Below are 17,952 nucleotides of genomic sequence, written 5' to 3'. Positions count from 1 at the left end.
CCTTAACAAGGCCACAAAGCAAGTGATAATCATGACATTCAGCAATGGGGCCATTAAACAACTAAGGAAAGTGATCATTTTTCATATTCAACAAAGGAGACATTATACTAAAGGTGATGACAAGAGGCATGACAAACTCAGGGGCAGATGATTTATTTATGAATCATATAAACCTCTTTTGGAGAAATTATTGTTTATTTATGTTATCAACGAAATCTTTTGTTAGGTCTCTCCAGGCCTGTCTCTACTTTAGTATGTGTAGATTAATCGTATGGATTAAAAGAGGAACACATATTTGATGTATAATGACTCGTGTCACACACTAATACATCTTGCTCACAATTTTTTCTTGGTTTAAAAGTTTATCTTATATTATTAGGGAATTTCCTCCTTGTGTTGATTATGGGTCCTCTTACAATATTGAACGATTTTTTTTTCGATAAATATCGAAAAGACATCATCAATTAGATGATTTCATATATTAACCCTTTGGATTACATGGTTTTGTACCTAAGACTCATCTAGTTGCATTTTTATACTTTAATCTCATCTATTTTTACCATAATTCAATTGTTAGATTTCACGACACGTATTTTAACGATCAAGATGAGGAGTTCGAAGGCCTTTAATTACATGTCAAAATACTTTATGTAAATTATGAAAATTATCCTTATATTTTTGCTCTTATTATAATTTAACTCTTAAATTTATTTTAAAATAATTTAAACTTTGAATTATATCTAAGTGCAAATAATGTTTTTGTTGAAAATTTTTTCTTAGACATGGATTAAAACTTATGAGAATATACCAAGATGTTACTTGTATCTTATTTCATCTAACATTATAACATTTATATGCATAATTGTACTATTTTTTTAATTAAAAATTCTAATAAAATGAATTATTTGACATTTCTATGTTTGATTCTGCTCAAGTTTCCTTTTAAAAATATCATTTCCTCAAAACGAAAAAGGCATGAAGAAGGTTAATTGTAGATCAACTAATTATATCATCCATAATTGTCTTTTACTGAGGTAGGTAAACCCAGGAGACTTTCCCTTTGAGAACCTTCTATGAAAATTTCTTCTCGTACCATTCAAGCAAGTTTGAAACTTTTTAATCTTCTAATTCAATTTTCTACAAAGATACGAGATGATGAAAATAGGAAAGCTCCTCTTTACTGTGACAATGACAATAAGTTGGCACATTCCTCTTTATGTTGATGGTACACGCCTCTTGAATCTTTTCTTTTTAAATTTTTATTTGTAATTTTGATTTATGTGTAATGTCTATACCATATCAAAATAATTTAAAGGTACGATTTTAATAATTTATCCAGCCACCCTAAGAAATAACCCAAAAAAATAATAATAATAAGCAATAAAAGTAGAGGGAAGTTGAAATAGGGATTTGCATTTGATTCAGTGGGGGGCAGAGCCAACCACTTGATTGCAGCTGTGGCGTCTAGTTGGTGGTATGTAGAAGATCATTAGTTCCGAATGATTCCCTTCTAACTACTGGTTCAAATAACATGACAAAACGCCTAAAGGGGGAAGTGTTTCTTTAATTGTCCCCATTTATTCATATGTTATTCTTTTGATTTTCTAGAAAGAACCTACCAGGCTACCACCATATGCTTCTATGGGATAGGTTCCAAATTCTACACGCTGCGCTGCCCAATGAAAGCAAGACATACTGCTTGCTGCTTACAGGTTACGTTCAAAGCATCCACTCTCTTGACCTGATGACACAAAAAATGAACAAAATAAAGCTATGGTTGTTGGATGCCCATTTTTTTCTTTTCGCGTGTCTCACATCATCACCTAATCTATAATCCCTCTATCGGAGGTGCATGGACCATTATTATCTACTGTATGTTTACCCTATAAAAAGAGAGTTCTTCCCTTGATTCCATCCTTCTCACTCTAACATGTTTTCTTATAATTGAAACCATCCAACAATAAGCCAAACAAGTCTTATAAAATATATACACAAATATATGAATATCCACCCCATGCCTTGGTGTAATTGTGAAATAATTAATAATGGACATATTAGGCCATGTCCTGCCTCATGGCTACATGCTGGTTTTGTTTCCCGTACCCTTCAATTGAAAAAAACCAAGGACCCCCATGTTTCAAAAATAGGTACAATTGGGGGATTCGACACCGACCCTTCATTTTAAGACTGCACCAAGTGAAAGAGGCACCAATAAAACTTCCCATCACAGTCATGGTTTATAATAAGGTTCAAAGAGGGAGTAATTGTTGGTTCCATGAAAGAACAATGTGGTTGAGTTGTCCTCAATCAGTGGTTGGAAGAAGAGAATCCTAGGCCATATTTATTTTCAAACCTTAAGCCCCAACCCATTGTTGGCTATACCCACATGATTCCTAGGATAACCAAACCATGAAATTGACATAAAATTTAATAAATAAAAAATTCAAATTCCTTATTTTAATCAACCATTAAAAATGGGAATTTTATATTCTTTTATTCCATGAATTTCCTTTTGGATTTATGATTCTCATTCCCAAGTATGATCCAAATTTAATCATATGAAACCTTATACTAGATATATAAAATCAATTATCTAGTTAAAATGTATGCAAATTGGACATATTATTAGGTGACTACAAATTTAAAACATGGTATATGCAACACTAGAACACCCCCTTGGAGATCCTCAAATCTTAATTTGGGTCTAAACAAGGCCCAAGAGATTCAAGCCCCATACATATGAGAGGGCCAAGCCCTATGCAAAAAGAGCCCAAAAGTCTAAATCAAATTATTCTTCCACTAGACCTAACTAAAAATGCATTGTCACAATGATCCAATATAAATTTCTTTAGTTTCAAATTATGAAAATAAGCTCAATTTTGGTAACTATCATGTATAACATTCTTCTATTATTAAATAAATAAATCATTTACCATTTTTTTTGTTAGTTTCTTAAACATTATGTCTTGTAAATGGTAATTAAGTAAATCTCAACTCAATAACAAAAACCATTATTCCCCAACCATTCTTTTGGCAGATGTCGGAAAAAAAAATGATAAGCGGGTTTCAAAATAATAATAAAATTCAAAAAATAATTAAAAATAAAGTATTATATATAAAAGTTATTTTTAAAGCATATTTAAAAATACAAAAAAATAGGTGATATATATTATGTTTTTTATTAATTATTAATTATTAATTTATATACATATTTTTTTAAGAATTTCTAAAAATATTATTATTTTATATATTTAATGGGGTTATTAATTTAATAATTTTATTATTTAAACGTGATTATTAATCTATCTAACATTCGTTTATCCGCACTAGGAGGGGCAACACATTCCTCCCCCTTTTAAAAAAGGCGGAAGTCATGGACTACCACATAATTTCCAACCGGCAATGTTGGCTTTCATCATCAAATACTTGCTCCATTTCAAAGGTGAGTACCATATTCCGGTGTCTGCAACAAGTACGTATCCAAAGGTGGCAATGGCATCCAATGGCTTTTAATTATATAAGTGGACAAAAATAAATATATATTAAAACTCATCTGTTTTCAATTTATTTTTAATTATTTTATTTTTAACTTTCATTTATTTTAGGACCAAAAATATAAAATTATTGTGTCAATTTTCTTAACAGAATTTTTTATATCATTTATATATTAATTAAATATAAAAAACATAAATATTAAAATAAATTATACATATGTTATAATTTATTTTATATTATTGAATATGATTGAATTAAATGGATGACAATTTAAATATTAATTATATTTTAAAATTAGACATACTATAAGTAATGTCACAATATTATTGTTAAATAACATTTAATGTAACTTAATAATGAATGTATATTTACAAAATTTATATATTTATCGATGCACACAATATTATTATCGAATATGACAAATTATATTATGTATATATTGATTTATATTTTATCATTATATATATATTTTAATATTTATAATTATTTTAAAATTTTAATATTATGAACATGTATATTTATAAATATCATACTACTACCATGGTTTTACCATGATTGAACTATTGGCTTGATTAGTGAAATGTGACTTAGTAACTTTTTGGGTTTAATGATCAATCTAATTTTGAAAACATTTAACAAAGTGACTATTAACATAACCTCTTTGTATTAGTATTGGCTTTATAAGTGTTGAACAAATAAGTAATGAAAACCATGACCCTAAAAAGTTAGTTTAAACATTGGAGCTACCAGAAAGCTATATAGAGAAGAGAGATCGTAAAAATTGTAGCATTTGAAGATTACTTCTTTTTTGTTAGTATTGAGCTCATGAGTATAAAGACTTGTCACGTAAGATTAAAATTTATCCTCCTTAATAAATGAGATGCAATAAGCCTCCGTAATGCTATGAGTTGAGCTCAAATTCAACTTATGATGTTTATAGTTTATTTAATTATCCCATATTCAAATGTTATACGATATTTTAAGTTAGATGAAGAAAAATGGAGGAAAATTTCAAGCAAATGTAAGGGGAATATGAGGTTTTCCATTTGCGAACGAGTAGCAAATAAAAGTCAATCAATATTGTCTTCATCAAAATATTATAAAAGTCAATTAATATTCTCTTCATCAAAATGTTTTTTCTCCGTCCCCAAGTTTCATGAAGCTATATTGGTAATTTATTTTGGTATTAAAAGAAACCATTAAAATATAATTTATATAAACAATTGATATTTTAACGAAATCAAATATTTATTTAAATTATTAGCGAAACGCAGCGTTTTGGAGATTGACAAGTGCACGCGAAACAAGTGCATCATAACGCCACTTGTCATATTCAGCAGCTTCCAACTGTCGCCGACTGCCCTTTTCCTTGTCCCATAAAGACCCTTCCACAAGGCTATTTCTCGACCAGATCTAGGGTTTTCAGAAATCAAGAATCCAGAAATGGCGTTGGAATGGGTAGTTCTTGGCTACGCCGCGGCCGCAGAAGCAATTATGGTCCTCCTCCTAACCTTACCAGGTCTCGATGCTCTTCGCAAGGGCCTAATCGCGGTGACTCGCAACCTCCTCAAACCCTTCCTGTCGGTGGTTCCATTTTGCCTATTCTTGCTCATGGACATCTACTGGAAGTACGAGACTCGCCCCAGCTGTGAAAGTGAGTCTTGCACCCCCACCGAGCACCTCCGCCACCAGAAGTCCATCATGAAGAGTCAGCGCAACGTCCTCTTGATCGCCGCAGCTTTGATCTTCTACTGGCTTCTCTACTCGGTTACCAATTTGGTTGTTCGCATCGAACAGTTGAATCAGCGACTCGAGAGGTTGAAAAATCGGGACTAAGCTCCGCATCGAGATAAGTCAATTTTACATTGATCTCAGTTGTCTGACTGAATGGATTTGCGTTCCCATATTGTTTGACATCTTGTGTTCCGGATCTGTAGCTTGTGGGTTTACGTTTGAATGTTGAGGATTGTTATTGTGTTAATCCAAGAATACTTTATGGGTTTTGGAATTGTCCGTGTGTTTGATCACTGATAATGTGGGTGTTTGGACTTTATATTTACATACCAATGAATATGGAATCGAATTTAAATTTCATATCCATCCAAAGAAATTCCAATGTAAAAGGCATATTTGGATTTCAGCCCTAATCCCAATTATCTGCAATCAACCCACAGCCCAGGTGAAAGCCCAAGCCATAGATAAGTTAATTATTCTGTTAAAACATAACTATGTTTTTCACAAAATATTGGTTCTTATGTGAGCATATGGGGTTTAACCTGCTTTTGTAATGGGAAACTTGATTACAATTGGATGCTCTTGGAACTTATATATCTGGTGCCAGGTGCATGATGAAAAGGAAAGTAGGAAGGAAATATTGCGTCTGTATGCTGTTCTCATTTGGCTCAGGCTTGTTGATCTCATCTCAACATGCAAGTTGGTTTTTCATTTTTAAAACTTTTTAACCATCTTGGAAATGCTAGTGTTACATGCTGAAGTTTTAGTTCAGGTTCATACTGGCTTGAAACTAAAGTACTTTTGCTCGTGCTGTCCCAAACAACTACCATGGGAACAAACTAGGGTTTGACAGAAGCAGTTCCCGTGTAATTTTGATAAGGTTGTATCATTGGGTTTGGATTTTATCTCTTTTCACTGTTTTGTCCGAAAGAACTAAAAGGGGAATTAGGTTAGCCTACTGACAGTCTGACATCAAACTTGTTCTAGGGTGTATTTTATTTAGGAAAGAGGCTTTGAGAAAAGGCTGACATGTTTAGTTCAGAGAGAGTTTGGCTTGTCCTAAATTGTGTCTTTTTTGTCCATTTTTCTTGTCTTATCGTTGTTTTAACTCCTTTATAGACGTTCCAATCAGTACTTGCTACCTGGGATTCTTGTATATAAGGCTTTTGTTTTTTTCTCTTCTTTTTGCTTGCATGTTGGTGCCTATTGTATACATCATGTGGACTTTGATGTGCCCTTTGCTTAGGCATTGTTGATATATATCCGCTTTTGCCTATCAAAAAATGCTTGAATAGAAGACACAAGTGTTCATCCATGTGGAAGAATGATTTTTTTTATTTTTTGTCATTTTTTTATAGGCATAAGGGATACACACACACACACACATGTATATATTATTATTATGAATAAAAAAAAAGAGTCTGTAACAAGACCACAACATAGTACACACAAAGTATGCAATTGATGATGGAGAACAAGCAAGCAGAAGAAAGAGAGAAAAGACAAGAAAAACCCCTCACTCCCTCTCCTTACTCAGAAGTAATCTAATCTATAAAGTCTATCATGGACAAGGGATTAACATCTACATACAAACCAAGTCAAATTCGGAAAAGTGTTCATGAATGCAAGTTTTAATTGCTTGTTTTGATTTTTCTGAATCTTCAAAGCCCTTTTGTTTCTTTCCATCCAAAGCGTCCAGAACAAGCACATTGGAGATGCCCGAGCATTTTTCCACTTCTTGCCCTCAAAAAAGCAATGCTAGTTCAATAAAGTTTCTCTTAATAGAAGAATGAAACACCCAAGGCACACCAAACAAAGAAAAAAATCAGCTTTCACAGGATAGTAGCCAGAGGGCAATGAAAGAGCAAATGATTACCTAACTCCTTTTTTTTAAATGTGGCATCCATTTGGCATACTCCAACTGTCCTTTTAAGCTACTTAATTGTCAAGATTCTATCCTATGTTGCTTCCCACATAGAAAACCCACCTTCACAAGGACCCCAAGGGTTCCAAACATAGCTTGCAAAGAAAGACTCATTTCTTCATTGAACTAAAGAGTTATAAGGATTTAATAGAGAACTTGTCGCTCTTGGAACCCTTCCACTTCAAACCATCAATCTCCTCTCTTATAACTTAACTAGCTTGGAGTTTTTGGAAAAAAATTGTCACTACTAGCCTCTAATTATGAAATTGTTTGAAAAAGCAATGACTCCACCAACCATTTTCTTCATATGGCTCCCAAACCTTCACTACCCATGCATCTTTGTCTGTAACTAAAGAGAACAAAGATGGAAAAGGATCTTTCAAAGATGAGTCTCTACTCCATCCATCTTTCTAGAACTTAACTCTCCTTGTATTGCCAATAGAGAAGTGAACTTTGCTGTTGGCAAAGTCTCATATTTTTCTAATTGCCTTCCACACACCCACCACTTAAGCATCTCTCACTTCCCTTGAGCACCAACCTCCTTCTACTATCTTGAATTTTTGAGAAATAACCCACTTCCAAAAAGGGTCCCTCTCGGTTGCAAATCTCCATCATGATTTACTTGGGAGAGCCTGGTTCAAAATAGAGAAATTTCTAATTTCTAGACCTCCACTCTTTTTGTCCATGCAAAGTAAAGGCCACTTAACCTGATGGGCCTTTTTTTTGCAAGCTTTGCTCTGTCCCATAGGAAGTTTATTTGAATCTACTCTAACCTTTGACTCACTTTTTTTAGGATAACAAACAAAGACATGAAGTAAATTGGGAGACTAAATAGAGTACTTCTAATCAAAGTGGGTCTCCCTCCTTTGGACAAATAGTGCCGCTTGCACAAAGTGAGCATCTTTTAAAACACCTCCTCCACCAAGTCCCATTTCCTTACTAATTTAAATGAAGCACCTAGTGGCAACCCTAGGTAAGTAGAATGAATTAACCTCTTGAAGAGGTGAATCCATGGGCTATTTATATGTCCTAAGGAAACATTGTCCCCAAATTGAGGATCTTGCACCCTGGTGCTTAACTGCAACCTTAGGATCAAATATGGCCGCCAGAGCCTTAAGCCCTATGAGCAGCTTTTGGTGCTGTGGTTAGTGTTCTTACAACAGCCCCTATTGGCAGCTTCTCTGAGGTGGTAGTGAGGGCTTTGTTTGGTGATTTGGCAAGAGGCATTATTTGAGGCCAGAGTTGCATCGTCCTTTGGTTTGGTATATGGAGACAAGAAGGATTCATTGTTGCCCATTTATCATACATAGTCATTGCAAACTGAGTTAGCAGCTTGTGTCTGGACTGTTTGGCTCTGGATTTTCCAGCCCAGTTAGCAAGGATAAAATGCACCATAGGAACCTTTGTTGAGGATGTTAGACTATTTGGCTTTTGCTTTCTCCGATCACTTCGCAATCTCGCCTTCCTGCATGGAACATATGATATAACAAGCTAAATTCATGCTCTTACTATCTGAGGAAGTAGGATATCTTGAAAGTGCAAAGATGTCCTCATTCTCTATTACAAAATGGATTTCTAAGAATCCTAACATAATCTTACTAAGAAGCTGTCCTTAATAACCACCTTTCCTTTTCCTACTAAATCCTCAAATGCTCTTATTTTTGACAATAAATATTCTCCTTCGATCCCCTATTACTCTCTTTTACCACTAAGATTATGTTGAAATTCGTAATTGTTGCACTTTTCCCTTTTTCCCCTTTCCTCCTCCCCTTTCTTCAAATTTATATTATCTATCATGCCATGTACAATGCGTTATGCATCACTTGGGAACTCCATATCCTTTCATTGACAAGATGAGCAGGGATTCTCCTTCAGAAAATTGTAAATTGGAAAGCCTAAGCTTCTTTTGAAAAATGTTGTATTTGGAAATGAGCAGATATGTGCATTTCATGGGTTAGCATTGAGAACCTTTCTCAAATTCAAACACCTAAACTTCTATGAAAATTAGAAGGCTTAGATTGTCTTATTACCGTCTCTTTTTTCCCAGGTCATTCCCTATTGGCCCTAAAAACACTCAAATAGCTTTTTAGAATGCTGGTATCTTGGAAAGAGCCAAATCCCTTTCCCTTTCCCTTTCTTCCTTTCTCTCTTTCTCTTGAACCACTGTAAGCTCTAATCTTTATCATGGTGATTAGTAATATCACTAGCAAGGGGAAGGGGGATATATTATAAAAGTGGAGGTAGAAGAAGTTTTTGTTACATATATTATCATTATTATTTAAGATGATTGTCTTGAGAAAATAGAATTTCATTTTCTTGATTCAAAACGAATAAGAGCAATAGCTAAGGAACAAACCTTCTATTGGATGCGGGGGAGCATTATAGGCATGGGAGTGGCAAGAAATGATTGTGATGGTGACCTTTACCTGATGGTGTGGGAGAATTTTATATAGCCCTTCCTAGATGGGAAATTGTTGGAAAGCAGCAAGCTTGATTGACCGTTTGGAATGCTTCATTGGCAACTCAAAATCCATAGATGCTTTTTTGATACCCTAACCCAAGCCCCCTTACAAAATAAATAAATAAATAGGGCTGCAATTTGGGCGGTTTGATCGGGCTGATGGCTAATCTAATCCCAACCCAACCTAACTTCTAACCTGAGGTACTCGACCTAAGTCCATCCAAACCTCATTCCTTTAAGCTCGGGTTGATATCGGGTTAATTGGGTTTATTTTTTTATTTTTGCAAAAATCTTTTGAAGATTAATCAATGTTGCTGCAATTTGGCATCCTTTGTATGCATCTGAATGCTTTTATGTTTACTTTTGTGATGAAACCAATTATATGTTTTTCTTATTTTTTCCCCTGATTTTTTTTTTTCCTGCAAAAATCTTTTGAAGATTAATCAATGTTGCTGGCATTTTGGCATCCTTGTATACATCGTGTATGCTTTTATGCATCCTTTTGTTGGACATTGTTAACATAAATGACCTTTGCCTAAAACAAAAAAATCAATGTTGCTCCTAGGGTAATCCTCTGCAAGTTGTTAATGTTGTGTAGTTGTTGCCTGTCCAAGTTCCACTCGTAGTTGCTGTGCTGTGGATGTTGCTCTAATTCTAGAAGTAGAAAAAGGAGAAGGCCTAAAGTTTATGCCTGGAGGTTGATATGTTACATCCTATGCCAAGATATGATCTTCCATTTTATTTTCTTAAGATGGATGATGTTATCCTTCCCCTGAGGAAGGGATGAGAGATAGGGGTTATTTGGTTTGTACCACTCAAAAAGGGGCAAAGAAGAAAGGAAAAATCTACTGAAAAGATACAGAATGTGAGCTGCCTAGATGCCCAAGTAAACTAGGCAGTGGGTTTGAAGCCCTTTTCTGAACCTTATGTTTTCTTTTAAAGGTTAAATGGTCTTTTCGTATGTCAAGTGTCTTGGTAATAAATTCTATTTTATCTGTGAAAAGGTCCTTTAACATTTTTGGTTCTAAAAAACTCCTATACACTTTTTTGGCTCACTTCTATAATGTATATTTTTTTTTCCATATACATATTTTGCTGTCAATTTCCCAATTTATAAAAATCTTGAGATATTAATGAAAGAATATAACATTTGGGAAGATGGATGGCAGGTGGAGTTCCAAAGTGGACAAGGTATATGGTGAAAGTCTTTGAAAAGCTATAAGGTGTCTATGGGAGGGGTTTTGGCCTAGGACTCATATTGGTAAGGAAGGGGTTGAGAACCTATCTTTTGTTGGTCAGATGGTTTTAGGAGTCTTCTCTTGAAGAGGGCCACCCATCCTTGTTTAGAATTGCTTTGGATAGAAATGTGGAAGTAGGGAGACTTGTGGGTGTGGTGCAGGAGGGGAGAGGTATTTAGAGTCTCTTTGCTTTTGGAGGTCATTTCATGATTGAGAGTTGGAGCTAGTGGCTATTGAGCTTGAGCACATTCATCTACTGCCTCTGCAAACAGATGGAAGGACACCTTAGTGTGGAGAGAAGGAAAGAATGGATGCTTTTACGCTAAAGCATTCAATTCCTCCTTTTCTTCTGCGAGTTCTATGAACTTCCATGCTTAGGAACTTTGGATTCCAGGTGCTTCAGCTAAGGCTTGTGATTTTTGGGTGGGAGGCTGTGTGGTAAAAGATCATTACATTTGGTCAGCTTATCATATGAGGGTTGGCATTTAGTAATGGATGATGTTTGTGCAAGGAGACAGGAATTAGGAAACCATATTCTTATCCATTGCAAGAAAGCTTGCTTGCTTGCTTTGGGACCTTTTCTTTTTGCTATTTGGGATCCATTATGTACTTCCAAGGAATATCAAGACTTGCTCTTAAAATGGCATGGACCTGGAGGGGGGAAGAGATAAAAGATTGGTGTGGAGAGTTTCTACCTGTTTTAGTGCATTTGGAGAGTGCATGATGATTGAACTTTTAAAGAGCAGGAGCTGTTGGATTAGTCACCAAAAGATCTTTTTATTAGAACTCTCTATGATGAATCTCAAATCTTTGATCTCTCTTTGTTGGATCTTACTGGCAGGTTGGATTTCAATTTATAATCTTTTGTTTTTCAACTCTTGGGGCATTTTCCTTTCTTTTTTTGTTTTATGGTTTTTTTTTCAATGCCCCATACCTCCTTATGCACTCAGGTTGCAGCCTTTTGTGGTTTTTTTTTTTTTTTTAAATGCCTCTCACATGCTTTTGGTAAAATACAAATACAATCCATGATGCATTTTTCAAGCTGGCAACTATGAAAACTGCTGATAATCATGTTTTTAAGCTATGTCTTCAGTGAAGAAGGGTTCTTTACATGATGTTTCACTTTTTTAAAACAGATTGGATTTGAACCTGGATTTGATATATTGAGTCTAATCCAAAAAGTAGTCTTGTTGCTTAAATCCTGTTTGCATGGTTGTGTTGTGTAGTAGGTGTGAATTAGAGTTTAATTATAAAAATTTATTAGATGCTTGAATTGGTATTTTTCATCTTCTGTTAAACAATTGGAAAAGTTTAAGATACCAAAGAGGTGCATACCAAACTTTTCATTTGGATAATTAAAAGTACATGATAAAATTTAAGTTATTGGGTGAGGATACAAACAATGGGACTAAGATACAATAGAATAAGATCAAGTACAAGTAATGAGACTGAATTTGATACTAAGCAATGGGATCTAAATGTAAATATAGCACAATTGGATTGGTCTCATTTTTTCAGTGTGTACCAAATTAGTATCGTAGCTGGACCCTAAACAATTTGTTTAGTAATGTTCATGAAATTGAGGCAAATTGTTCATTTTAACCTTGAACTTATGTTAGATATTTAATATCATGTGCAGATTTATATACATGCCATATTAATAGTCTATCAAATAATAATAATAAAAAAAATGGATAGCCACACTGATTTAGGCATTGTGGCATCATCCACATTACGCTTGGCTTTTCTTTTACTTTAGAATTCCTCCCGATACCACCTGAGCTGTGGCAAGCTAGTGGTGGTCTACTACCCTTTTATGTGTCATATTCTCAATTAGTTGCAAGTTCGGTGGGAACTGTTTTGTTTAAACACTAGTGCTGTGCTTTCATCATGTACATTGCTATATTGTTCTTCTCTTTTCTTTTCTTCTGCTGTAGAACCATTTTCCATTCTTGGGATTTGCGAGAGGGACAATCCATCCTTTATTTCAGATTCCAACCCTTGTAATTCTTCTCTTTTGCCGTTTGCACATGCCAAACAACAGTTGAGGGGCCACCACTTGCACTCCTATTACATGGTAGTTCTTTTTATTTCCCCAAAAAATGTTGAGGGGACATGTTTGAACAAACACGTGTTGCTCCTGGGTTGGGTTGGTTCATCATTGCTGTGTTTCAGTAGGTTCCCTTTCTGTGGAACTGTTTTCCATATGTATTAGTGTATTATCAGTTATCACCATGTCCACAATAGTTTGTTTATTCCCTTACCATTTCCATCTGCTACCCAGTAGGTTCCTTGTTATCTTCTCAGTCTGTCTCCGGCTCCCATACCAAGAGCAGCAAAGCTTATCTTTATCATAGGCCTAAACCCAATAAAACTTTGCCCATCCTTTGATGCTGGTTGCACATGGTGAGAAACACAAAGGGCCCTTTTGCCCCCAATTGCTTGATTGCTTCGTTCTTGAGGTGATTCATTAGGGTGAAGTAACTCGAGTTCTTGATGACTGGATAATTGGGAGTGATAGTAATTTTGAAGACAATGTTTAGGATTCATAATCCATTTGCCAGTTTGGCCACTGTTCCTTGGATTGTGTGGTTAATGGAGTTGAGTAGCTGTTCCAGAGTGCTGAATTAAGTGTTTTATATGAGCAGGCCAAAAATAGGATCAATCCCTCGATCGTCTATGAAACAAGCAATGAAATATGGGTTATAAGCTTAAGTTGTTTCTTGATTTCTACATGAATGTGAACCCTTGTTTGCAAGCTTAAAGCTTGATATTCCCCGTTTGCTAGCTAGCTAGCTGAATAAGCGACATCTTCCTTGGGAAATCCTTTCCCATAATGTATGGCATGTCCATTAAACGATGAACAAGTGGTTCCCAAGTTGCCAACATTGCTTTTAGCAGTGTAGTAGGTAAACTGCTGTTATTTTGCAAGGTAAATTACAAAAATCATTTCATCCTTATTTCAATTTAGCTCCTAATTATTATGATTAAATATCAAATAATCATTTTTATCAGACAGGAATTTTAGAATATTATATAAAACTCATATTTATGTTAAATGTAGTCTCCATGTTTTGCTTACATGGTTTTTCATCTATTTTTGAGGAAAAATCTAGGCAGAAAGGTGGAGGATATTTTCATATTGGAAAGTGATTAAATTTTCATTAATAGCAGATAAAATTTTCTGACCCCGGGTGGAAGGAGTCCCCTGCCCCCCATCCTGGTTCTTGAAAATTCGGTATATGTAACAAAACAATCAGAGTGCGAAAGGCAAAAGGCAAGTCTCCGTCTCCGTGGGTGATGCGGAGGATGAAGTTGGACCTTACAAAAAGTTTTGACACGTTCTCTTCCCTAAGTCTCTTTCCCCGATGTCACAATCTTCATGTCAAGCGCTCCGTAACCGCGTTGTGATCAAAGCCAACACAGTGTCAAGGTTCAAAAGTCAAAACTAAGTGCGTGTTTTCTTCTTCCCAACATTAAATGTGGACTTTGCAGGGAAAACAAGGTTATGGACGATATGGGGAACCAACCACTTGCATCCAGTAAGTAGTTATTGTCTCATTCCTTTCAAATAAAAGAGGGATCAAACGGTGAATTTAAGGAGCTTAAAAGCCGTGGGTGTTGGGCAGTTGTAGGAATTGTTTAGTTGTTTGTTTCCTGCAACAAAATATAAAATATACATAAATAACGAATAATGTATCGGTCAACACAATTACAGAAGAGGAATAAGATGTAGTGGCAAATGATTGTTGCCCAGTCTCTTTCCATTTAAGTTGAAAAGCCAAATAATTGTAATGTTAAAAGAAATATATATCCGTTACTAGGAAATTGGACGTGGCGTTGGAATGTAATGTGTAATTAATAATAATAATAATTAAAAAAAAAAAAAAAGGAAAAAAGCAGCCAAGGAAGAAGAAGAGAGAGAGGTCGTTGAGTGGTAGGGCAGGCGAGAAGGAAAAAAGTTGCAGGAAGAGAAAATGAAAGTATTTTGTTTCTATGTCAAAACCCGTGTTATTAATTAGTTGAATGCGAAGACTCAAGAGGTGATTTGATTAATTCGTTGTTTGGAAGAGTTGCAGGGGTTTGAAAATGGACTTTTCCTGGGGGTTTTAGGCAAAAAAAAAGGTCCGTGTGTAGAGTCTGTAGACCAAGTCCATGCACAAGAAATATGAAAAAACCATCATGCAATATTTAAAATCTGATTATGAGTTCAGAGTTCCTTCAAAACCCCCCATGCAATGCAAAAACTTACCCACCGGATTTCCCTAAACTCCACACATGTACTCTCACCTCTTCACACTGCTCCTCCTCTTCTTCTACTTCCCTCCCGCTAAACCTGACCTTTCTTCCGACAGAGCTGCCCTTCTCGCCTTCCGCGACTCCGTCCGCGGCAGCACCCTCATCTGGAACGGTACCGACACATGTTCCTGGGAAGGTATCCAGTGCGATGCTGACCGCGTTACCTCCCTACGCCTTCCCGCCGACGACCTCACAGGTAATATTCCCCCCAACACACTCGGTAACCTTACCCAACTCCGCGATCTCAGTCTACGGGGGAACTCCCTCACCGGTAACCTCCCCTCGGATTTGGGCTCCTGTACGCAACTCCAGCGGCTATTCTTGCAGGATAATCAGTTTTCTGGCCAGATACCGGCGGGACTCTTCCTGTTGAATAACCTTGTTCGCTTGGACTTGTCGAGAAATAATTTATCCGGCGAGATCTCGCAGGGGTTTGGGAATCTCACAAAGTTGAGAACTTTGTATTTGGAGAGAAACCAACTCAGCGGGTCTATTCCAGATTTGAACCTCGAGTTGCGCGACTTCAATGTTTCTTACAATAGATTGAGTGGCTCTATTCCAAAAGGTCTTAGAAATTTTGGCTCAGATGCATTTCAAGGGAATTCACTATGTGGTAGCCCCCTTGCGTCTTGCCCCGACAGTGGAAATAAGCTCTCCGGTGGAGCGATTGCTGGAATTGTCATTGCTTCCGTCATCGGTCTGGTTTTAATTATTATAGTTGTATTGATTTTTTTTAGAAAATATAGGAGGACGACAAGATCAGGGCCTGAATTTGAAATTCCTAGCAATCAACCAGTTGATATGGGAGAAAACGGTGGTGGGATAAATGGGTTTCCAGCAGAAAAGGCAGCAAATGGAGTTGAGAAAATTAGGAATGCTAATGGGTTGGTGTTTTTGGGGAATGGTTTAAGTGTATTTGATTTGGAGGAGCTGTTGAGAGCCTCAGCTGAGGTGTTGGGGAAGGGGACATGTGGTACTACTTATAAGGCTATGGTGGGGGAAGGGGTTGAAGTGGTTGTGAAGAGATTGAGAAATATATGTGTTTATGAGAGGGAGTTTCTGGAGGAGGTTGCAAGGTTAGGAGGGATGGTTCATGAAAATTTGGCATCTATCAGAGCATATTATTACGGCAGGGATGAGAAGCTTCTTATCTATGACTGCTTGCCCATGGGAAACTTGTCCTCACTTTTACATGGTAAGCCTTTGATTTTCCTTTCATGTTTTTTTCCCTTCCTTGCTTTGAGGTCTCATTCAAACCATCGATTTGTTTCACTATAATTGAACTGTACTTTTTGTGGTCATTTTCATGATGAATTGCCATGACTTTATTTTACAGTCCCAAATTCCAAATACAATGCGAACTTATAGTTTGTCTTTTTGTTTTTTTTTTTCTTAACATTCTGATCGTTCTTGTTGTGTTGGAGTTTATATCAAGAGTCTTTGTATCTCAAAATTAGAGTCCTTTTTCTGGTTAGTTTGTCCCTGTTTCGTCTGGGTCTTTTTAGTTGAATGCTAAATTACAAATTATTAGACCCCATTGATGATTGATGACTTAAAAGAACAGCACTAGCACTATGATGAGTGAATGAAAGTTGATAACCAATTTCTGTCACTTCATTTCCCAAATTAAACACTTAAGTTCAGTGGAATATTTTCTCATAATTCTTAAAGAAAATACTTGAGGTTTTAATTAAACATAAAGATATAGCTATAATTCAAAAGTATGGAAATCTGGAAATTGGATTACTGTTACAGATCAAACTAGAGTCTTATTTTGTGATGCTGAATGGAACTTCACAAGCATCATTTGTGGAATGCAGTCTAAGATTTCGTCAAACATTTGTTTAGCAAGAAGAAGAGATTGAAGAAAAATAAACCATTAGCAGAATCGTGTTTGCCTCACTAGCTTTCTCGAATGTTACAGGAGACAGAGGTGCATGGAGAGCTCCACTGAGTTGGGAAGTTAGGGGTAGAATTGCTTTAGGAGCTGCCCGTGGTATCAAATATCTACATTCTCATGGCCCCAATGTCTCCCATGGCAACATCAAGTCATCCAATATCCTGCTCACCAATTCCTGTGATGCTCTAGTTACAGAATTTGGCATAGTCCAACTGGTTTCCGTGACCTCAGCACCCAAACATTCAGGCTATTGTGCACCAGAGACCAGGGGTTCCTATACGGTTTCCCAAAAAGCCGATGTCTACAGTTTCGGTGTTGTGCTTTTGGAACTGCTGACAGCCAAAGCTCCCACCTATGCCCTTTCCAACGAGGAAGAGATGGAGCTTCCTAGGTGGGTGGAGTCTGTGGTTGAGGAAAGGGGGACGATTGATGTGTTTGATCTTGAGCTTCTTAGGTATGACAACATTGAGGAGCAAGTTGTTCAGCTGTTACATCTTGCTCTGCTTTGTACTTCTAAACACCCTAAAAGACGCCCCTCCATGGCTGAGGTGACAAGGCAGATTGAGCTGATTTTTGGGTCGGGGCTACCGGAGTATGAGCCACAGCCTAATCAGATTGAAGATGGATCATGACCATTGGTTATGTTTCTGGTCTTAAGAAGTTTTTGAGAGCCGCATTTCTCGCTCACAGAGCCTCAACTGTGGGATTTTTTCATTTACTTTTAGAGTTTGCCTCCCCTTTTCTCTTTTGCCTTTCTTACGTTTTTTCTCCCGCATTTGTATTGATTGGGGGGTTTGAGGAAGCTGGTGTTTGCTGTAATTATATTATTAATTTTTTTGTTTTTATTTAGTTATATGTAAATTTTAAGTACGGGTTTCGAAAAAATGCATTTTAACATCAT

The 17,952-nt window shown here is 36.2% G+C and overlaps 2 protein-coding genes across 2 annotated transcripts; both read left to right on the top strand.

Moving 5' to 3' along the window:
* Positions 1-4,787: 4,787 nt before the first annotated feature.
* LOC100252692 (uncharacterized) lies at positions 4,788-5,589 on the top strand. The gene has a single exon (XM_002284839.5). It carries the CDS (start codon positions 4,939-4,941, stop codon positions 5,329-5,331), a length of 393 nt encoding a protein of 130 aa, XP_002284875.1. The 5' UTR covers positions 4,788-4,938; the 3' UTR covers positions 5,332-5,589.
* Positions 5,590-8,154: 2,565 nt separating this feature from the next.
* LOC100247349 (probable inactive receptor kinase RLK902) lies at positions 8,155-17,951 on the top strand. The gene is made up of 2 exons (XM_002281145.4): positions 8,155-16,346; positions 17,076-17,951. The coding sequence occupies exons 1-2, from the start codon at positions 15,131-15,133 to the stop codon at positions 17,681-17,683; spliced, it is 1,824 nt and encodes a 607-aa protein (XP_002281181.1). The 5' UTR covers positions 8,155-15,130; the 3' UTR covers positions 17,684-17,951.
* The last annotated feature ends 1 nt before the right edge of the window (position 17,952 follows it).

The sequence above is a fragment of the Vitis vinifera genome, chromosome 1 (assembly GCF_030704535.1).
Source record: "Vitis vinifera cultivar Pinot Noir 40024 chromosome 1, ASM3070453v1".
Classification (NCBI taxonomy): Eukaryota; Viridiplantae; Streptophyta; class Magnoliopsida; order Vitales; family Vitaceae; genus Vitis; species Vitis vinifera.
The sequence above is the reverse complement of the archived record's forward strand: the minus strand, read 5'-3'. Positions and strand labels throughout refer to the sequence as shown.

What these genes read in the sequence shown, in the direction of transcription:
- LOC100252692 (XM_002284839.5), top strand. Translation starts at nt 4,939, where the DNA reads ATGGCGTTGGAATGGGTAGTTCTTGGCTACGCCGCGGCCGCAGAAGCA.
- LOC100247349 (XM_002281145.4), top strand. Translation starts at nt 15,131, where the DNA reads ATGTACTCTCACCTCTTCACACTGCTCCTCCTCTTCTTCTACTTCCCT. An exon ending in CTTGTCCTCACTTTTACATG is followed by an intron (nt 16,347 to 17,075) that starts GTAAGCCTTTGA and finishes CGAATGTTACAG; the next exon opens with GAGACAGAGGTGCATGGAGA.